The sequence below is a fragment of the Halichoerus grypus genome, chromosome 13, assembly GCF_964656455.1.
Source record: "Halichoerus grypus chromosome 13, mHalGry1.hap1.1, whole genome shotgun sequence".
NCBI classification, from domain to species: domain Eukaryota; kingdom Metazoa; phylum Chordata; class Mammalia; order Carnivora; family Phocidae; genus Halichoerus; species Halichoerus grypus.
The window spans coordinates 66091112-66115191 of NC_135724.1; the positions used below are offsets into that span (position 1 = coordinate 66091112).

The 24080-nt window shown below is 37.8% G+C and overlaps 1 protein-coding gene across 1 annotated transcript in view; it reads right to left on the reverse strand.

Annotated features, from left to right (window-relative positions):
• Window positions 1–2547: 2547 nt before the first annotated feature.
• FAM210A (family with sequence similarity 210 member A) overlaps window positions 2548–24080 on the reverse strand; it is a 39556-nt gene continuing 18023 nt past the window's right edge. The window contains exons 2-4 of the mRNA XM_036082677.2: window positions 14525–15041; window positions 8886–8997; window positions 2548–4783 (exon numbers count right to left, since the gene is read on the reverse strand). Of these exons, the coding sequence (XP_035938570.1) occupies window positions 4550–4783; window positions 8886–8997; window positions 14525–15000 (822 nt within the window). The 5' untranslated portion in view covers window positions 15001–15041 and the 3' untranslated portion in view covers window positions 2548–4549. The remainder of the gene's footprint in view (window positions 4784–8885; window positions 8998–14524; window positions 15042–24080) is intronic.

Consider the following 24080-nt stretch of genomic DNA (forward strand, 5'->3'; position numbering starts at 1 on the left):
CTTCTAAATTGATCAAAATTCAAAACAAAACAAAAAAAATGCTGGACAGAGGGAGGGAGAGGGAATGAAAGAAGAAAGGTTCTATGCAATCTGCACTTTCAGGAAGAATGAGGATATACTTTGGCAGCATGTGGAACATCTTTTAACTGTACTGAGGCTTCTGCCCTCATAGACCATGTTGTCCCAGAGAAAACTCAGTGTGAAAAGTGTTCTTTCGTATTACTCTTTGTGAGCACCCCATCTGTGAACAGAAACTACATGCTCTGAGAATGACTCCGGCTGCCTGTTGTCCGATCAAGTCATCAGAATAAAGAACAGGCTAAACATTATACTCTGCCCTGAAGGTTTCCAAAATCAAGATGCATTCTTCCTACTAAGATCATGCTTATGAAAATAGCCAGATAATTGCCACAAGATAATTATGATCTGTAATTATTATTGTTGGTGATTGTCAATGATGCACAGGGAAGAATACAGCTTGATTTTCAAAGCCTAACCCTGAAGAAGCAAGACAATCAAAAACTTGTTTTGACTAGTTAAAATGAACCAATGTGACACAGAAGTCACAAAAGAAAAATCTCACAGAGGGGAAAAATATATCCAATTGGCCTGAATCAGCTTTTCTCAAATATAAGTTACAAGCTCAAACTGCAGGATCTTTCAAGAATCAGAAGGCTAGGCCAAAATTCATGGCTGAAGATGGGTTCTGGAAAGGAGTGGGACCCTAGGCCATTCAAGTGTCTAAGGGAGAATGAAATCTGGAGTCTGCTGTTCCTTCAGGTACATGGGACAGCATCTTATGGAATCCCATTTAATGTTAACTTGATACCACCTGACATACAGATAGACAACAGAGACTAGACAAAGCTCCTATTTGCAGTGAATAATTAAAAGTACCCACCTTTAGTTCTATAGATTTCTGGCTCAGGTTGTTCAATTCCAAGGCAGCAGAGAGGCTCATACTCTCCTATTTGAATGCTCCTGTGCTAATTCAGCTCTAGGCCAATATGATTTGATGCTGATTTTAGGCTATTGCACGGATAGTCAATTGCGTAGTTAGCATTTAATACGGAAAATACTTCAAACTAACTTTGGTAACATTTAACCTGTTTTCATTTAGGCCTTATAGGCCCAATTTTGGAAAATTTCAAATAAATGAAGATACCCATTTCAAAAAATGAATTGTAGCCAACAGAAGACATATGTGTTTACATTACCATGAAAAAAGTATTTTTCAGAAACATATCTCAGGGCGCCTGGATGGCGTAGTCGGTTGAGCGCCCAACTCTTGGTTTCGGCTCAGGTCATGATCTCAGAGTCAGGCTCCGCATTCAGTGGGGAGTCTCCTTGAGATTCTCTCTCCCTCTCTCTCTGCCCCTCCTTCCTGCCCTCTCTCTTTCTCTCAAATAAATAAATCTTAAAAGAGAAATGTATATGTCACAAATACAATTTACAAAAATGGTATTTCAAAAATATCAGGAAAGATGCACTAACTTTTCCTGCCTCATTTGTTAAAACCACCTTCTGTCCATTTCATTACCATCACCATATTCCACCACACACAGGCCTTGTTTAAAATGTTTAAAAGAAATCCTGAGACTTGACCTGAACCCAGTGGAAAGAACACAGGGTAAAGCTAGATATGGTTTTCGCCCAACACATCTTCTGCCCAAACTATTAAGATCTTTCAAATTCCGAATTACCGTCTAAGATCACTAAAGTAGGACAATCAAATCAATAGCTCCACTTCCCCCTGGGGCATGAGGACTACAGTGGTGTCTTTCATTTGTAAATAAATGGGGGTATATTTTGTAACAAAAAAAATAAATAGAAGATTACATTTGAAGGCATAATTTTATTATGTTCAATACTGGGGGAAAGGGAATCTCAATATATCCATTCTTTTTCTCCTTTGTTGAAATCTAAACAGCACCCTGCTATATGCAAAAGATTCAGTAAAAGATTATTTCTGGTACATTAAAAGGCTGATTTTGCTATTATTCCTGAATAAACTAAGTCTCTTGCCTAACCTGTTTTTCATTTAAATTGTGAATTTGCTGAGCAAACCCTTTTCATCACTTTATGCAAGTTAAATCTCAGTCATAGCTCTCTCTTTACCCTATCAACACATCCTACTTAAAGACAGATATGCATCTCAGACTTGGGACACTGCTCTGACTCACTGCTCAGAGAAGGTAGGGCAAATTAATCCAAAGTGTAGGGTTGACTGTAAATGAAATGCAGTTTACTATATATAGCAAACTATATGTATTTACTGTGATATATGTATCACTGTGATATATATATAGATAGATAGATAGATAGATAGATAGATAGATCTATGTATATATACCGGTAATTTATTTAACTTAATACACATTACTATATTCTGTTAGCCTGCTATTAATATTTCAAACAACATATTACAGGTGTCCCCTTTTAAGCCATTTGCAGCTTGCCTTAAAGACTAGGTCAGCAATATGCTAGCAACAGCATTTGATAAGATACAGATACTCCTGATGCCAAATAATGACAAAAACACTCACCTCTTCAGAGAACATTTTACTAGAGAATTTCAAAGCACTCATCAGCATCTCACTTTCTATAACTGGATAAACACAATAACAAAACTGGATGGCAACAAAACTCAAATGGTGGATAGTCAGAAAAAGTAAATTTTAGTTTCAGGATTATTAGTGACTTCTAAGAAACCAAATTTTATCCCTACTGGAAAATATGCCCTGTGTAATATGAAAAGTAAATTGTTTTAGAAGAGTCTCATGTAAGATGTTAAAACACAGGCATAGTCTCAAGTACTCAAAAAAAAAAAAAAAAAAGAAACAAGAAATTTGTTAATATCTTAGCATTTAATAATCTGCAAAAACGTGATTTAATAAGCGAACTAAAACATGGAAACAGTGTTTAGATTTGAAATGCACTGTCAATCTGAAATTACGTGTTCAGTTGTGTGTCAGGAGACCAAACCATTCTGCCTGATCAAGACTGTGTGTGGCAGGGCCACAGTGGGCCCCGTCACTGCTCTGCCCTGCCCTCCCCCGAAAAAGGCAGAGAGAGATTCCAATCACAGCATATTAACTTACCAAGTGTTCCAATATAATGATTAGATGTATCAAATGCAAACATTTTTTCCTTTAAATTATTCCCCAAATTTGGCCAAACTAAATATTTAATACAAAAATCCTGCCCAACAGCAGTGGATCCCCACAGGATTGCTTCTGGAAGTCCCTCTGACATTCTCTTGCCTTATCACATCGCTCAAAACAATGACAGGTCTAGAAAGAGGCCATCCTGTCTTCTGAATATCAAGTCAAGAGTTAGAACTGAAGTAAAAGCAGTTAGAGCAAAACAGACACATACATCTTCGAACACACTCACACAATCACGGCAACTCTCATATCTGACAATGGCTGAACTTTATTCCAAGCAGATAATTTAATGATAGCTTTGCTATTAAAAAAAAATTCAAGTAAAATGCTCAAGCATATTTCAATATAAAGGGAAAAGCTCTATTTCAGTCTAAGGGAAAAAGCAGCTACAATTTAAAAATTCACTGCACAATGAAATCAACATTAACTCTGAAACAGACACTGAGAGTATTGGCCTGTGGAGACAAACCTGCCACGTGGCGGGGGGTGGGGGGGTCAGCTCTGGAACAACCTGATGGCACTTTCCATCCTCCCACACCAGTATCTGCTCAAGAACCACAAACTTGAGTCATGGCTTAAGAATATTTGATTTCAACAATAAACTTAAGGTATCATATTATTTTCACTTTTCCTCTGAAAAATAGTTGAAGAGAACACAAATGATTCATAGTAGAGATTTATGTTTTAGGTGAAAAAGTCCCATAGCCATATATATTTGCTTTAAAAAAACTGACAAGCTTCAGGTAAAAATCATTTTTCAAGGGTCAATTTTTCATTTACATGTAACCAATACATCTTATTTACATATACAGGACTCCATTTTTATTCAAGTTCCTTCATATAAAATGTGTATTTTAACTGGTATATAACTGTTATATACTGTTTTTACAGAAACACTAAGTATCCTCTTATTCACTGGCAGGTTGACGGTAATATTGGTTTCCACATTAAGAGATGTATATAGTTAAAAGCTCAATGAATAACATCAAGATGAAAACCCAGTGTTAACACCCTGTCTAGGGCCACATCAGTTATCCAAGGAGTCAACTGCTTCATCTGCATAAATTATAGCTGCAACAAAACACAAAGCAAGTATGATTCTGAAGACCCTGAAAAAAGAGCTCTGACTTGAGAGACACTAACCAATGCTTCATGCTGCTATTCATGTTCAATTCTTATACTGGGTTCATTTTTTCTTTTCAAAAGACACTGATTTTTCTAGTAATATTTAACTTTAAAAAGGTATCTTAGGTCTTTAACCCTCAGAGAACTGGTATATTTAGGCAACTAACCAAAAAAATAATCAGGATCATGTATCTTTGTCCATAGTTTCCAAAGGGTTAAAGTGCAGAAATTGTCTATCACCTGTTACAGAAGGCTCCCTATTCCACTTTTTTCTTAAAAGAAACTTTTTCTTTGGTTTCTTGCAATTTTTCAGTGAGTCTATCCTTTGTTTCTTCCATTTTCCCTGTGAGAAGCTCCTTGGTCTCTTCCATCCTGTCTTGTAGATACTCCTTAACAGGAGGCGGTGTCGACATGTAGCCCCGGTTACGCAAGTACTTCACAGTGAAGGAGGTTCCTCCCAAAGTCACAGTATATCGCGCAGGTGTTGCAATCTGAGGAGAAAAGCAAACACAGGCAGATCAAGAGCCTAAGCAAAAACAATCTGAAGTTAAAATTTTTAGTAATAACCCGACAGTATAAATTACTTTATTGCTTCACCAGGCTAATGTAGTTACGGCCTCTATGGTTTTCCCTCCTCGCAAGGGATCTTCTTCTGTAAACGCATTTTACAAATATCTGTCACTCAGACACCGACCCATGGATTACAGACTATTCGCAGTAGAAGTGCTGGAGCCTGTAACCACGTGCTAGGGAACCTGCAGACAGGCACCCTGGGAGATGAGAAAGATGGCTCAGGACCAACAAACACGCACATGCTTCTATTCCCTAAAACCCTGCTAACCTGTGGACACTGTGTATCTAGAACTAAACCAGAACCAAACTACTTCAAATGGTGAGAGGTAAACACGGGCCAAGTGTTTATTCTTTACTGAATTTAATTTAGTTTCACTTCCAAATCCCTTTGACTTTTCCAGGCCTTATGCTACCTTCTCGTTACAATCCACCCTGGGTCTGGAATCCCAACTGGGAACTTCCATGAGGCCAAAAAACCCCAGGCAGGCATGCACAGGCTTCACTCTGACCAGAGATTTAAGGGCCGAAGCTGAATACTAGACGAACTGGTCACAGAGCCACACAAAGCGGATACCACCTGTATCACATCCTGACAGCTTCTGGGTTAAAATTCAGTACCGAAACTCTTTGAAAGAGCCGCCTATGCTCTCCATCTCCAGCTTCCCTCTTCATTTTCTCTTGAATTTACTCTAAGCCTTCACCCCCACCTCTCATCAGAGTCACTGAAGAGGCCTGTGAACCATCAGAACTATGGAGACAGCTTCCCCCTCTACTCCTTGGAGCACGTCCTGCCCTGGCTGCCAGGCCCCCACTTCCCTGGTTTCCTTCCACTTTGGAGGCTGCCCCTTTACAGTCCTTCCTGCCCATTCTTCTTCCTGTTGTCTCCCTCTGCACACTGTGGGGCAGCATTCAGTCCCTGCACGCCTTCTCCACCTACCTCCTTCCCTTGGTGGTCTTATCCAATTTCAAGTCCGTAGTGCCATCTGTACATTAATGATTCTTAGATTTCCAGACTGAGCCTCTTCCCTAAATTCCAGTATATACAACCTCTGACTTATTTCCACCTGCATGTCTAATAGGATCTCAAAATGTCATTTGTTCAAAACTGATCTCATGATGTTCAATGGTCCCACCCGAAACCTGCTTCTCTCAAAGCTGTCTGCATCTCAGGAAATGGCAACGCTATTCTTTTATTTATTTATTAGAGCATGAAGGGAGAGGGAGAGAGAGAATCCCAAGCAGACTCCCTGCTGAACAGGGAGCTCCACGTGGGGCCTGATCTCATGAGCCTGAGATCATGACCTGAGCTGCAGTTAGGAGTCAGACACTTAATGGACTGAGCCACCAGGGTGCAGAGCCTGATGTGGGGCTTGATCTCATGAGCCGAGATCATGACCTGAGCTGAAACCGAGAGTTGGAGGCTCAACCGACTAAGCTACCCAGATGCCTCGCAACTCTTTAAGTTGCTTAAGCCAAAAACCTACACGATAGCTTCAACTCCTTTCTCTTGCATAATTTACGTTCAACCCATTAAGAAATTCCATCAGCTCCATCTTCAAAACACATCCAGAATCACCTACATCTTATGGGCTCTCCTGCTCCCACCTGAGTCCTGGCCACTACCAGCTCTTACCCATACCATTGCAATAACCCCTCCTGCTAGGTCTCTGGGCTTCTTACCTTGCCCAGCTATATGTAATAGACTGTTCTCAACAGAGCAGCCAAAATGATTTTGTTAAAACACAAGTCAGATACTCAAAACTGCCCAGTGGCTTTCCATCTCCTCTGAGTAAAAGCCAAAGTGCTCATAATGGCCCATAAGGCCACCCTGATCTGGCCACTCTGTTGCCTCTCTGCGTTCACTCATCCCAACCACAATGGCATCCTCCCTGTTCCCTCCAATACTCCAGGTATCCTGTAGCCTCAGGACCTTGCACTTGCATTTCCCCTCCTTGAATGCTCTTCTCCCCTACAACTGCCTATTAACTCCCTCACCTTCTGGCAACCCTCCCTCTAAAAAAAACAAAACAAAACCGAATACTAAAAAAAGCACTTCAACACAAACACATCCTCCCTTGCTGGTTTGTTCTTTCTTCTTAGCACTTAACATCATCTAAACACCACAGTGTGTGTGTGTGTGTGTGTGTGTGTGTTTGTTTTAACTTTACGTTCTTTACCTAAATGGCTGCCACCACTAGAATATAAGTTCCACGAGGGCATGTATTTTGTACGATTTTATTTAATTACAGTATTCCCAGTACCTAGAATGGCACCTGACACAGAGTAGGAGCTCAACAAGTTTTTGTCAATTCAAATGAAGGTTCACTTCCAGGACAGTGCTGGGGGCTGAGGAGTGTGTCCTACTCTGTGTCACAAGGTCACACTTAGGTGGCTTTTCTCTTGGCCACACCTCTTTTTTGAGGCTTTGCCATATTGAAGCAACAAATCTCAATGTTTGTCACTCCACCTGAGAAACTATGGGTTACAGAAAATACCCAGGAGAATCCCTGCACATTCCCCACCTCACAAAGGAACAGTGAGCGGGAAGGAGCACTGCTGACACTGACCTACCTGTGTGTACAGGTTCATGTTCAATTCCCACCCAACAAACATGCGCTGAGCACTGATGTGCCTACAAAGCACAGTATCAGGCACAGTGAAAACACAGAGAAAGAAGACAGGACTTTGAATTCCTAAACACTTAAAATCAAATGAAGAAACCAAATATTAAAAAATCAAAAAAGGGGTGCCTGGGTGGCGCAGTCGTTAAGCGTCTGCCTTCGGCTCAGGTCGTGGTCCCAGGGTCCTGGGATCGAGCCCCGCATCGGGCTCCCTGCTCCGCGGGAAGCCTGCTTCTCCCTCTCCCACTCCCCCTGCTTGTGTTCCCTCTCTTGCTGTGTCTCTCTCTGTCAAATAAATAAATAAAATCTTAAAAAAAACCAAAAAACCAAAAACAAAAAAGCCCCACAAAACTAACACCAGACCATGACATGAACTGTAAGAGCTACATACACGTTATGGGAGCATAGGATAAGGAGCAATTATAATTAGGGAAATGGCTTAAATCATCATGATACTTTGACTTATTAAGGTAAATTACACCCACTATAACTAGAAACTTGGTAATTTATGAGTTTATTAAGTTTTAATGTTTAAAAACTCAGCAATTAAGCTTTAGCCCTCTAGTCAAAATCATAATAAAAAAGGAAATCTCCCAAGAATTCAGAGGATTTTAATGAGGATGACAGAATAAAACGTCACCTGTACTACTATAAAACCATACTTCTAAGTATTTTTATTACAACAGAAGCAAAATAAAATAAAATCTAGTTTCCGAACGTTTTGTACCTGTTTTCTTTCTTAGGATGAAGATATATAGAACTTCATAATTATTTGTCAACTGAGAAAAATAAGATTATTATGGCTAAATTCCACAATTTACAGAGTCTCCTCTTCCAAAAGAAAGACCCATCGACATAGAAACTCAGCTTATAAAGATGTCGGTGTCTCAACTCCAGAGAACAGCTACAGATGACAAACTTCTAAAATGAAACGTATGTAACAGCTACTAAGTCTAAGGTTTATCCCATGAAACAAGCTGAACTAAACTTTACTATTTTACTTATCAAGTAGATGAACTATTATAAACAGTAAAATAAATGCTAAATATAACAAGTCAGGTGGCACATGGATCTCTGAAAAAGGAAAATTAATATACCGTAAGTGGGAGAAATGTCAAAAAGATGACTTCCGGAAATTCAGAAAGTCTCACATTTGTCTGATCACAGCAGGTTAGGAATGATCTACCTATTTTCAAGTCACTTCTTCCTAAACCATCATTTTATTTATACTTAAAAGTTAAACTTAAAAAAATATAAACTTTAGCCATTAGACTATGGTCTTGTATATGGTATTTTAAGTTACAAAAAATAACTACTGGGAACTAACATGGAGTTTTATGAGGAACTGAGCAGGTTATTGGTTAAGTGTGAAGAGCAACTCATTTATAACAGTACTTACCTTAAACAAGGCATATGCTGTTAGTGCATTTCCACTTTGGGAATTTTTCAGAATGTTTACTATGCTGTCCGGTAACCCAATGAGTTCTAGAAAAGGAATGACATTCACGCCTCTAGGAAAGAAACAAAATGATTTCTATATATATGTCACTCCTCTAAGGAACAAAGTAACATATATATACACACACACATTTATGTATGTATACACACAAACTTTAAGGGGTAAATATTTTCAAAATTTTTCTGAAAACACCAAAACCAAATTTTGTTTAAAAATCACTTATGCATTGTCAAGAACTGTGATTTAACTCTAGAACAGAAACAGTGTTATACTGTATCTTACTGTTTGCAGCTTCTGCTTTGCTTCTGCACATGGACATACATCCCTAATTACCATATTTTAAAAAATAGAAGGATCTAGCAGAGTAAAATTAATAGCTTTAAATGACTTAAGAGAGAAGGAACGATCAGAATCATTTACTTGGTCTTAGTTTCCCCAACCAAACACTACTTCTTCAGAATGCTCTTATTCAGACTTCAAGACCTAAGCTTTTCACCTCTAAAATTACATGTCAAACTATATTGTTGTAAAAGCAACATTATAACAGTACTTATTGTGTTATTATGCAAAGAATAAATGATTCCATGGGTTTGATGAAAACTTCAATTATTCTAAATGGATGCCTCTATTCTATTAGCAGGCTTAGAAGGCAGGTGAAGAAGCAATTACCATAAATTACAACAAATTTTTGGACGGAGGGAGAGAAGGCAGAAAGTCTCTAATACAAGCTGTTAAGCCCTAATTTATTTTAGTTTCCATGATTATCAACACTTAGCTTTACTGGCATGTGCTCTCTCACGCTCTCTCCCTTTCTGTGTGTTGTTTTACAGACACTGTAACCCTTTGCCCCTCATTCAGAACAAGGTTCTTGTTCTGTGCTTTTCCTACATAAACATAACTATCATATGCAGGAATTTTTTTTACAGATTTATTTATTGATTTTGCGAGAGAGAGAGAGAATGTCGGGGAGAAGGGCAGAGGGAGAGGGAAAAGGTCTTCAGTAATTCTGTACTGAGCGTGGAGCCCGATGTGGGGCTCAATCTCATGACCCTGAGATCACAACCTGAGCCGAAACCAAGAGTCAGATGCTTAACTGATGGCGCCACGCAGGCGCCGCCATCTTCAGGAAATTTAACATACACAAGAGTATATAGTTAATACACAATATATTATTTAATATTAAAATTTCCTGAATTGTTCCCGTATGTCCCTTGTCACTATCTTGTCACTTCTCTCTGGTCTCCTTTCCTCTAGAAGTGATCCTCAGAACTTTTTTGAGAAGGAGGACAGGATGTCTTTGACACGGAGATTTTTGAAGCTTCCAGACCAGTTAGCATGGGAGAATACCCCTCCATTTGGATTTGTCTGTTTTTTTTCCTCCTGATCAGGTTCAGGTTAAACATTTTTCAACAGGAAAACTGTACAGTTAATTCTGTCTCAGTACATCACAACAGAAGCCCCATGACATCAGTTTGTCTCACTGCTGGTGTATGGGTGACTCTTGGTTAGCACAGGGTCTACAGGGTACTTTTCTGTACAGGTACTCTTTCTCTTTGTAATTAAGAAAGGGAATTGCCTAGAGCCATTATTATTATAGCTAGCTGTATTCTGTATAACATATAATAGCTAGCAAACTAATTTATTCTTAATATTAAAATATATTTGGTTAATTGGGGAAGTTGTCCCTCCATGATTTCACTATAATACTCTGAAATCAGGGACTACTCTCAAGAACATATGGCTGGTCATCATCAAGGAAAATTACCTATCACCCACAAGAGGAAAGCAGATAACTGAAGGATCTTTAAAAAGTTAAATTACAAAATTGACTGTAAGTCCAACCTGGTTTCTTCTTTCTCCACCATCAGTTCCTTTTCAAGTCTCTTAGATAAAAACAGAATCCCATTAAAGCAAAACTTAGTACTACAAGGCCTTAGCTATTCTATGGATCTAATCAAGTCACTTTGCACCATTAATATCTTACCATGATATGCTAATTATATCTTCTAGAACCAATACAATTATAAAATTATTTTATCAATCATATCCTAGCCCAGTATGTAAAATCTACATATTTAACAGCAGTCATGAAGGGGAAACAAAAGACAAACATTTGGCCAAAAATAAGACAAAATTGAGTGATTAAAAAAAAAGACACTATCATAAAGATCAAATAATTACCTCAGACACCTTGCACAAGTATCTTTTATAAAATAAAGAAGCAAACAACTGGTTCTAGTTCTTTCTTTATTTTGAAGATTTATTTATTTGAGAGAGAGAGAGTGTGTGTGTGCCGGGGGGAAGGGGCAGAGGAAAAGAATCTCAGGCAGATTCACCACTGAGCATGGAGCCCCATGTGGGGCTCTCTCTCACAACCCTGAGATCATGACCTGAGCTGAAATCAAGAGTCAGACGCTTAGCCAACTGAGCCACCCAGGCGCCCCTGGTTCTATTTATTTCTAAAATACCGATTTGATTATTTTAAAGTAAAAATAACTTTCATTTCCTTTGGAATTGCTAAAAATGAAATACTAGTGAGGGACTGATTGACTGATTCCAACTGTAATACCCACTTGTCACTTTTTACTCTGAAGCTTCCACGACCTGACAGAAATCTGTGCTTTTCAAACTGCCAGCTTTATGGATGTTTCAACTGATGCAGAAATACACAAGGGCAAAAGGACATTCACAGTAAGGATAAAATGCAGTAAAAGTCAGGTAGGATTTTGCCTCAGAATGGATCTGTAACTTTAGAAACTTGAGGCCTAAAACCAAGGATCTAACTGTAGGAACAGAACCATCATCACAAAGCTACAATTATCAAACAGCACTTCTGGTTAGATGTAAGATCTCTGCAAGGTTTTGCCAGATAGAAGGGGCAACAAAGCTTAGTTTAAAATAAAATCTATTAACATGTACAATTCAGATCTTCCCTGAGATAAAATGTTTCAAAAGCCGAGATCTTTATCACTGAGTTAAATAAATACAGTATGGCGTTCTGTTCTATCATGTCTAGAAAGGCAGTAATGCTAGTTGTCAGAGTGACTAAAACAAACACTGGTCACTAATGCAGTGTGATGTCAAATGCCCATCTTTCAAGTTACAAACTATTTTTTTCTCTTTCTTTTAATAGTTAAATAGGTAACAAATAACAGAGAGCTTTGCCCAGCTAAAAACAAAATAAAATAAAGCTAGCCTCTTGTCAGTTCAATTGAAAACCTGTATTTAATACAATCAACTCCAATTTGATAATAAAACCACATCGCAGTGATACACTGCCATTAGAACAAATCCTCCTTACTCTGTAAGTATTACTTGTGATAAGATCTTTACTTAGAACAAATCAACTTTCTGAAGGGATAGGATTTAATAAAAACATTAAGAAGAACTGTTTCTGGGAAGCAACACATCCTACATAATATAAATTAGCTGTGTGATACCATAACAGAACTGGCCCAGTCATCACGGCTGGGCAGGGGTGGTGGGTGTGGCAACCAAAGTCCCGTGCTGACAAAAAGCCAATAGGCAAATTGTGATGGATAAAGGGACATGACTTTAAGTGGATAGTCTTACTACCATGTTTACACACAAGTATTCTCCAGAAAAAGAGGGGGAAGAATAAAATAAGGGTGCATTCCACAGGGGATGGCAGAATGTCACCACAACTGCCTTAGGTGCCAGACAGACTGAAAAAATCTTAAGTATAATTCATATCACTAGGTCACTTGGGGTCTGCTTTTTCAGTTACAGAACTCTTACTTAAGAAGGCAAGGGAAAGTAAAAGGAACAAAGATGCTCTTTTTAACAGACCAAATGAGAATTTCATATTAAATTAATTAAAAACTTAGATTTCTCCCTCCAAGGCCTTCTGGCCAAATGCTTATAAAGGGCAAACTAAGGAGGGCAGAACTATCAGTCATATCATTTTCACAGTATTCCATCAGAAAATCCTCAATAGCTCAAAAAAGAACATTTGACATATAGATAGCCATTAATTAGAGCTGAAGGCCAATAATAATTTTTATTCGAAATGGCACAGGATTTTATGCTCTATTAAAAACTAAGGGCAGTTTTGAAGACTTCTATAAATATTATACATGTCCAGAAAAATGTCATTAATGAAAAAGATAATTCCATAAAGTGTACATACAAGGATTTTCTATAAAGAAAGGGACAATTCTTAAAGGATAATGATACATAACGAAGAAGGATATAACTGAATATTAGGAAGATAATGGAGAAAAAGATGTGAAAAGAATCAGAACAGTATCAACTACACAAAGTAAAAAAATCCTTTCAGAACTTCTGTAAAGAAACACTTCTAATCCTGTGTTAGAAGAGTAAGTCTTCATTTCATTATCTTTTAATTTAGTAAAAAATAACCTTTATCCCAAGGAGTGAGCTTTACATACAAAACTGACATATCTTATTAATTAATACCTTACTATTGAGCCATTAAATATAACCAAACACTGAAAATCGATGGACTTCTGGAAAGAATAAAATAATTCTAGCCCCATAAGGATTGAGTTTACTAAAACTCAAAGTGGGGTCCATTGTGCCATTTCATTGCCCTCAGGACAGTGAGCTCATTCAGCTCTGCCATGCCCAGGCTAATATAAAAAAAGCCCACACAGCACATTCAAAGGAATAGGCACAAGTCAGAACGCCTTAGTTGCTAGTGGCAGAAACAAACTGGAAATCATTGGGATCTGCTTCAATGTGTACCCTGCTCCTAAAACATTGTAAATAATATAACTTAACTTAAAAGAAAGGAAGAGTATTTAACAAAAAAGGGTGCATTTAGATATCTGTGTTTTACAATACCTGCAGGCTAGGGCCACCAAATTAACTTTATTTAGAAGTTTTAGTTGTGGTAAGAACACCTATCATGAGATCTACACTCAATTTTTTAAGTGCACAAAAAATTAACTTCTGATCAGAACAATAGACCTTACCTTGACACATATCAGATGTGGGTAACACTAAAACATAAGCCTGCAATTTGTTAATTTTTGTATCTGTAACAGATATTAGCCAGGCTTTGGCAAAAACATCATACTAATTTCCCACCAAAATCATACACATGGCAAAATAACAGATATATTTTTACATTTGTGAACACTTTAAGAAATATATAAGTATAGAACTCAATAGTGCTGCCAAATTTCCAAAATCTCTTATTTTATTTCTGTGCCATGCTAAATGTTGATAGATGAGCATAGTGATAAAGAGCAGGGGCTTTGAAATAAGACTCCAAAATATTTGGGAAAAAGCTGTTATTTTGACTTATTCTTCCTTAATTTCATTAATATAATGGGAATAATTACACTACCTACTTCATAGAGTTGTGAGGATTAAATGAGATGATACAGTTTAAAATTTTCGTATAATGCCTGCTATACATGGTAAGCGAATTTAGCTATGAAAATGTCAAAAACAGCTATGAAAAGCAGTCACACTCAACAGTTAAAGACATTAAAGCATTTAAAAAACTATTTAAGGCTTTGATTAGTACAATTAAGAAGATTAACATTCTGATAAAGCAGGGAAAGGTGCTCAACGAAGCAAAAACTTACTTTATGGCTGCATAATAAAATGTTCCAAACCAAACACCAGAAGTTATTAGATGCACTGGAATCAAAACTTTTCCATATTGTCTAAATGTTTTCTTAAATCGTTGATAAAGACTAATAGATTTGTCTTGTAAAGGATCAGGTTCTTCCTTTTTCTCCGAAGGCGTTCCAGGGGATGTGGCATTGGATGACATAACCCTCTTGGATAAAATATCTTGCTCCCACTGTTTATGGTGAAGGACCCCTGGTTGGGGTGGATGAGCAGTGAATGGCTTCCTTTCCTTTGCAACACACTGGACAGCAGATAAATGTAGCCATTGTTTTTGAGGGCCCTGTACCAAAACTACTCTGGATTCAGCTTTATACAAAAGTAATGGTCCCTTTATGTTTTGACAGTGTCCAAAAAGATTGGCTTTATGTGGTTCCATGCATGTCCTATGTGCCAGTCGGAATACAGACCTTGGTACATTCCATTGCATTTTGAAGAACAGTGATTGATGGATTTCAGCTTCTACAGAGACTAGATAAAAAAAAAAATTAGATTATAGTGATTTCCATTTTAAACCAATCCACTTAAAAATAAATCATTAACTGTTAGGAAGTAAAGGACAGACGTTGCTACCAAATCCATACAAATTAATGTTAAGGTATATAGTTTGAACATATCACAATTTTAAAATGTTAATAAAATATATTTAAATCTGATATAGTAAACCAGTCTAACAGATATCACGAAGGGTAATGTTTTGAGGTTATTTTATTGCTACAAAAGGGATGTTTGTAGGGCTTCTGTTATTCTACAAGGAAGCTGTGTAGCATAATGGAAAAATAATAAGATCTAGAAGCCAAAAAACTGGGCCCTCATGTAATTGCCTTTTAGACTTCAAGCCCAAGTCTACTAGTAAAATGATTACTTCACAAGACTGTTACATAAATTACATGAAATTTCTGATGTAAAAGTGCTTTTGTAAACTAACAAGTGTCAAGTAAGTTATTATTACAACTGTTAAGGTCTGATAAATAGTTGATACAAGTACCAATTTTTCTATAATGCCTTTCGACTAAATTATATAAAATTTTAAATCACATATATTTTTGGCTGGTGAGGAGACAGACTTTTCCAGATATCTAAACTTCTTGTGAAAAGACAGTATTTTATTTTATTTTATTTTATTTTATTTTATTTTATTTTATTTTATTTGTGACAACATAAATAACATACTTTAATGGAAAAAAATAACTACGTTTCCCAACAGAAAAATTTTTACTGAGAAAAGTGGGACTGTTATACCTCTTTGTAAATCTCTTTAATGTTTGGCTTCATGGAAGACAGCTGGATTCTCATATCTGCTTCTGCATTCAACCTGTTACAGTATGTCTTTTGGGGCAAGGATATGAAGGAAATCCAGCCACACCCTTTTAGGTCACTGTGGACCATTTTCTTTGACTCTTCACTAAAACTAAACAAGTGGTAGTTTCTATAGTAAGTCTCAATGTGCAATATTAATTAATAACTTTTGTTCTGAACCATAACAAGAACTCTTGGTTCTCTGTTACAATAAAATCCATGGATCTACTTTATTTTCAATGGATAGTTTACCCATGCACAATTTTCTCATGATGGGCCATTTCAAAAATACTGATGCACTGTGGGGCACCTGGGTGGCTCAGTAGGTTAAGCATCTGACTCTTGATTTCGGCTCAGGTCATGATCTCAGGGTCATGAGACTGAGCCCTGCATTGGGCTCCGAGCTGGGCATGGAGAAAAGACAGTATTTTAAAAGAATACAGACTTTGGAATAAGAAAGACCCAACTGAGCTAACAGTGGTATTATTTTGAGCAAATTACTTAGCTTCTCTAGACGTGGGTTTCCCCACTAGTAAAACAGAATTATAGTATGCATTACTGTATAGGAAATCAGTTCCCTTCCCTCAGTACCAGGCAGTGCCACTAACCACGATCTCCACCCCTACCCCACATCAGCGACCTTACTACTTCTACTACATTGTGAATAGATGATTTTGTTTTTTAAACTGTACACTAAGTAAGAGTCAACAGCATACGAGTTAGCACCCCAATAAATTAGCAACCCAATAAATACAGGTACTCCATTTTACATGAATATTTGTTATCTGGGGTACAAAGTTGTCTGTCATTATATAAAAATATCCATTCATGAATTGTCCCCATATAAAATTAATCCCCTGACTCATCCCTCTCTGATTAACAGTTAACATCAGCTCTTACCAGGCTCTCACAAATAATCCAACAACACAATGCAAACAAATTATGAAAAGAAACTGCACATCTTGCAAATAATAGGCTCCCAGGAAACCTTTAAAGGTGATACTGGAAATTGCTGCAATGAAAAGCAAAGTCAATGACTGGTCTGAAGAATCAGACCAGTTAACAACCAAAAAGAAAAACCACAGGAATGGTAACAGGTGCTTCATATAACGACTTAAATATTAAACAACTAAGAAAGGCCATAGAGAAAAATGATTAAGTCCTTTATTATTTTTACAAAACTGACTTATTTGTTGTGAAAGTCAAACATTAAGTAAAGGAGGTCTTATTGTGCTTTCTTACAACCCATACAATTTCCTACAAATCTATGCTATGTCTATTCCAAGGGGAAAAAAAAACATCAATTGGTTATTTATTCTAAGAATTAGCTGAGTTGGAATTATAACCTAAGATTTGTCAAATATAACATTTGGCTTGAATTTTTACAAAAAATTCCTTTCGAGTATTTTACTATGAATCTTTGGTCTCTATTTTAGTTGGATTTATTTTGAGGATTTTCTCCAGGACCATTATCTTTGTTTTTTGGGTTTTTTTTTTTTTGTTTTTTTTTAGGACCATTATCTTTGAATTATTCCTGTCCATGGCTTTAATGCAGGTTTTCTGAACTCAAAGGTTTTTTTTTTTTTTTCTTTTAAACATATTTCCTTTACAAGGCGGTTTTCCAGGAGTTGAAGTTCCCAGAAGGCTTTCAGATAATTAAATTATTATGTTTGTGTTTGTGAATAAAATAAAGGAAAAAAAAAAGATTAAAAAAAAAAAAAAGCCTCTTCCAAGCATCCAGTTTGCACCCTTTCCCCTGGTTTCCCCAACTACCCACTCCCATTAAAAAAAAAAAAAAATTTATCCTCTCTCACTTATTGACTATTTTTAAAAATATCCTTATTGAAATATAATGAACATACATTTCACTCATTTAAGCTGTAGAATTCAATGACTTATAGTATATTTACAGTTGTGAAACTATCCCCACAGTCTTAGCTTAGACCATTTTCATCACCCCAGAAAGAAATCCCATATCCATGAGCAGTCACTCATCATTCCCTCCCCCTCCTAGCCCCAGGTAACCACTACACTATTTTCTGTCTCTCTATATTTGTCTATTCTGAACATTTCATTTAAATGGAATCACAGTATGTGGTCTCTTGTGACTGGCTTCTTTCACTTCACATAACGTTTACAAGTCACCCCTGTATTACATCTTGAGCTAATATTTACTTTGGTTCCCTTAGAAACCAATCTCTGGGCTAGTGGTTTCCAAAACTGGCTATGCATCAGAATCATGGCAGGTTGCGGATATTGAGGGAAAGGAGAGGTGGTTTGAAAAACCAGATTCCTGGTCTCCATCCAGACCTAATAAATCAGAATCTTCTATAGCCAGGTCACACCTGACAATATGAATTTGGGGGTCATTTCTCTAGGCGAAGCAAATGGCTTCAGTGCCAGAGGCACTGTTCATTCCAGAATATGTATGATACTACTCAGTCTGTACTTGCCATCTACTTTTTCATCTGAAGTAGGTTTGTTCCTTGAAATCTAACGAGTCTTACTGTGTATGTCATCAGTATTGTGACTGATTACCTTTGGAAGTCTAGAGTGGTAGCAATGCTGTTATCCATCATCATCATCATCATCATCATCATCATCATCATTGTAAGATGTTTTTTAGCCCCTACTATGTGGTAGGTGTTATAAACACTTTACATATATTAACTCATACTATTCCCATAACAATCGGGACTACTGTCACCATTTCACAGTTGAGGACACTGAAACACAGAGAGGAAATACACTCAACTGGTGAGTGGAGAAGCTGGGATTCAAACTTAGTCACTAAGCTATATGGCCACTTCCAGAAGAAACAAACAGTGCCAATTTTCTTTTTTTTTTTTTTTTCAAGATTTTATTTATTTATTTGACAGAGAGAGACACAGCGAGAGAGGGAACACAAGCAGGGGGAGTGGAAGAGGGAGAAGCAGACTCCCCGCTGAGCAAGGAGCCCGACGTGGGGCTCGATCCCAGGATCCTGGGATCATGACCTGAGCTGAAGGCAGATGCTTAACAACTGAGCCACCCAGGCGCCCCAACAGTGCCAATTTTCAGTAGACTAAGATACATGAGACACATAAGACACATGATAAAAGTGCCCTAAGGAAACATAAGGCCCAAGAAATTAACTTTTAACTTAAAATTAACTTTTAAATTAAAAGTAAAAATCAAAACTAACTTAAATAACAACATATGGGCAATGGCTACAATATTTGACAGTGTAACTCTAGAATTCCAAAGGTAATCAATTACAATACTAATGACATACACAGTAAGACTCATTAGATTTCAAGGAACAAACCTACTTCAGATGAATACTAGTAAAAGTAGATGGCAAGTACAGACTGAGTAGTATCATACATATTCTGGAATGAACAGGCTTCAGGAATAATAAAACCTAGGCAAGATAGAAGTTATCTTGTCTCACAGCTAGCATTGTGTATAATGGCCTCAGCTCACTGGCAGCTTCCATTTCTGGATTTTATTAGTCTGCTCATCTTCTCAATGAAAGATAAAAGTTTTTGGTTATTGGTAAATGGTGGAGGTGTCATTCCTCATAAACTCTACTTAGATTGGATTATATGTGGACAGGATGAGTGGACCTGAAGAAGCTGTGAATGAACAGGACTCTATTTCTGATATAAATGGAGACCTGGAGTGATGAACAAATTAAACCTGAGTTTCTTCCAATGAAATACAGTAATTTCAGTAATACATTTTTTAAATCATGAGACTTAGCTTATACCAAGTTGCCTGTTATTTTCCTGCCTCGGCAGTATGAAATTTTCATAGGTATAGATGAAGCAGTGTTCTAAACTGCTTATTGTTTCAGTTATGGAAATAAATGATGAAGTGCATTATTAGACCCAAGTGAAGTGACAAGATTACATTGCTTGTTGTGGCTATCCTTTTCCACTTTAGAATTACGTCATAAAGGCCTTTAACACTTCAAGTGGTTGGCATATAGTTAATGGTACCTAATTCTGAGTATACAACCCTACCCTGTATGGTAGGGGCATCACGAATAATTTCTAAGTAAAGCCTGATTCTGTCATGAAAAATTTTCATGAGCAGGCAGAATTTAACAACTGAGAGCCTGGAATCCAAGGTCAGACTGACCAAGTTCACATCCTGAAAATGCTATAAACTATGTACCATTTGGACAAGTTAATTAGCTCCCCCAATCCCTGTGCCTTGGTTTCCAATTTGTAAAATGGGGTTAATAATAGCACCTACTTCATAAGATTGTTATGAGATTAAAATAAATACATGTAAAATGTTCAGAAAATGATGAGTATGTAGCAAGTGCTCAGAAAATGTTACAAGTTATTATTGCAAGTGTGTAAGTAAACAAAGTAGTCTGTTGCCCTTATTCACAGTGAAACAGCCTAAGGATCAGTGCCTGAGCTGAAAGGAGATTACACAGGATAAACAGTTGTCTAGGATGGCTCTGGCACAAAACTTGAAAAACTACATGAAACTGTACCTAATCAATCCAATAATATCCAGCCCAAGACCAGGCATGAAAAAGCAGTTAACACACATATGTGAGAGTTAGGAGCCTCTCCACAGCAATTCTAAGGCAAAGAGAAGGTGAAGACATAGTGGTCAAGAGTAAAGCATAAGTATAACTGGTATAAGACTTGCAGTTGTGGAATGAATAAGTCACGGGAATAAAAGGCACAGCATAAGGAATACAGTCAATGATATGGTAATACTTGGTATGGTGACAGATGATAGCTACACTTGTGTTGAGCCTAGCATAATGTATAAACTTGTCAAATCACTACCTTGTACACCTGAAACGAATGTAACATTGTGTGTCAACTATACTCAATTTAAAAAAAAAAGAAAGAAAAAAGTAAAGGTATAAGGAAGCAGTGGGAACCAAAAGAAGAGAAGCCAAATTAAAGGAATGACAGAGAGGGAAGAGGGATTGGAACAAATGTCATTGAAAAACCACAAACGTTAAAATGCTGTTGGAATTATAGAGAAGCTATATCCTAAATTTCCAGTTCTATGAGGCAAATGAATTAGTTCATGAGATTCCTTTCCTCCCTCTATATCTAACCAAACCCACACTCCTCAAGATTATATGAACACGTTTCTGTTCCTCACAAACTGGAAGCCTAAGACATTCAAGCCGCACTAGAAATACAATAGCTGAGTGTACATGGAATTAATTAATTTATATGCCATTCTTATAAAAGAAATAAAAACACACTAACTAAAAAGAGAGTTGAAACAACAAATTACAACAGCAAGATTTAGTTCTCTATTGTATGAATCCAAAAAACTCTTCTCAAACAAAATCTAATTTGGAAGTTCAATAAAAATAAATAAAAGCAAAGTTGCTCAGGTTAAAGCAGGATTAAAAGAGGAATAAAGTCTTCTGGCTTGTCCTCACCTCCTCCAGCCCATGGGCCACTGTGCCACAGATGCCCTAACTATGAAAACAAAATCACAAAGTGGACAAATTCTCTATAAATAATGGTCCTACTTCAACTGCCATTTTCCTGCAAGTTACATCACAGGCACTAATTCCTTCTGAAGTCCCTGGGCCCTGCAAGCTAGAGAAGAAACTCCACTGAAAACACAGATATTGGAATCTTCTTTTTCTTTGTGGACTCTATGTTCCTGGAGAGCAAGGAGTCTGTGTTAATTCCCAGTAGGTACAGGGACTAGCACAAAACCTGACATCTAGTGGGTGTTCAATCTAATTCAGTTCCATGAATGTCAACAACTTGTTAGTTTTTAAAAGACTCAATTTATCTCTAATAAATGACTTCTAAAATCAATGTAGCATCTTCAGCTTGGGAAGTTTTGAGGACTTAAAAATTAACCCTTAATATGTTAAAAGTTTGAATGGGAAAAGTAAACAACACAGAATGTAAGCAGAATGGAAATTCTAAGAATCAAAAGGAAATGCTACAAAACAAAAACACTCTAACAGAAATGAAGAATGCCTTTAAGGAACTCATAATCCACAGAGCCAAGGAAAGAATTGGTGAGCTCAAAGGGAGGCCAACAGAAACTTCCTAAACTGAAATGCAAAGAGGAAAAAAAAATGAACCCTTCTCCCCCAACACACATATAAAAATACCAGAATAAAACATCCAAGCATATGGGACTTCAACTTCAAAAGGTATAACACACACGTGATAGGAATGCCAGAAGGAGAACGGAGAAAGAAGTATAAAAGAGAATTTTCCAAAATTCCTAACAAACACCAAACCACAGGTCCAGGAAGCTCTGAGAACCAAGTAGGATAATTATCTAAAACCCTTATCTGAGCATATCATATTCAAGTTGCAGAAAATCAAAGACAAAAAGAAAATCTTGAAAGAAGCTGGGGGGAAACCCCCCCCCCAAAACAAACACCTTACCTAGAGGGGAACAAGGATAAAGGTAGAGGCAATTTCTCAACAGAAACCAGGCACACAAGAGAATAAAGCGAATATTTAAAGTGTGTACAGAAAAACCATCAAACTTGAATTCTATATGCAACAAAATTATCTATCAAAAGAAGAAATAAAGGTTCTATCAAACAAAAAAATGGAAGGAACTCACTGCCAGTAGACTTGACCTTCAAGAAGGAAATAACATAGAAAAAGAAGGACTGAGGTTAGAAATTGCAGGAGGAGGAGGCAAGATGGTGGTAGAGTAGGGGACCTTGTTCCATCTGGTCCCTTGAATTTAGCTAGATAACTATCAAACCATTCTGAACACCATGAATTCAGCTGGAGATGTAAGAAAAAATACCTGGAACTCTACAAGTAGAAAAGTGACTGCTTTTTGCAAGGTAGGAGGTGTGGAGAAGTGAATCTGAGGGCAGATATTGGAAGATAAATGGAGAGGGGAGGGAGCCTCCATAAGCCTGCTACGGGAAAGTGATATAGCCCCAGAAGGCAAAATTGGAACTCTCAGAAATCTGCTCCAGTGAGAGACATCCCTGCCTGAAAGGTGCTCAGGGGATGAAAGGGGCAGAATTCTAAGTGGGTCAGTGTGATCTCAGGATTCCAGGAGTTACAGAACTAATGGGGGTGTCTGAGCCAGTAGAGTACTCAAGCAGTGAAATGAGGAAACTGGTTTACGGTCAGGGAGCCCAGAAGGGGGTTCTCAGCTCTGGTTGCCATAAACTGCAACCCGGGCCTGATCGGGTGACCGCTCTCTGCCTGGGGACCATGCAACAGACTGGAATGCGGGGACCATCTGCCATTCCCTGGGAGGAGCAGAATGGGTGCGCCCACAACCTGGAAACAGCTCTCAGGGTGGTGGCCCCAAACGGACAGTATGGTGACACTTAGCTGTCCCCCAGGAGGGGTGGAGCAGGTCCACGCATGATCCCTTGACCACTCTCAGCAGCAGGACCCCACAAAGGGCAGTAACTGGGGACCCTCGGACAGCCCCCGGGAGGATCACTGTCAACACACACCGCAGGAGTCTGCAGAGTTTGGCACACACAAAAGTGAAGACCATTTATCCCAGAGGGTTTACTGAAGAGAGGGGACCGTGATCTTTTGGCTCTGGGGCTGGAGATCAGGGCACGGCCATTTTTATTTTGCTCCTCTAAAGAGGCACAGAGAGCCTTCAGGGAACGAAAGCCACACTGAGGACCACTAACACTGAGCCCAGCCCCCTCGCAAGAGGCAGGGCAACTCCACCCAGGTACAGACACCTGAGAAGCAGCACAGCAGGCCCCTCCCCCAGAAGACCAACTGGAAGAACAAGTGCACAAGGTTATAGATCCCACAAGACTGTAAAACTCTAGCACTAGGAGGAAATAGTATATAGAACTCAAGGTTTTTTCTCATGATTTGTTTATCTTTCAGTCTAAAATTTCCCATTTCTTTTTTTTCTTTTTTCCCTTTTCAACTAGTTTCTTAATCAACACTTTGTTTTTAAGTTGCTTTTTTAACTTTTTACACCTACATTTTATAGATATATGCTTCATTATTGGCCTTTTTTTCACTCTTCTATTTTATTTTTGTATATATACAAGTTTTGCTTTCTTTGCAATTTTGGGATTTAGTGTCTTCCAACACACAGACCAAAATTCTCTCAGGAACAAGTGGATCACCCTGTTTTGTCCACCCTGTGATATTAGATTCTACCCCCTCTTTTTGTTTTGTTTTTATTTGCTTTTCTGTTTTGGTTTCTGATCTCTTCGGATTTGTCTAGTGTGTATTTTGATTGGGTCGTGGT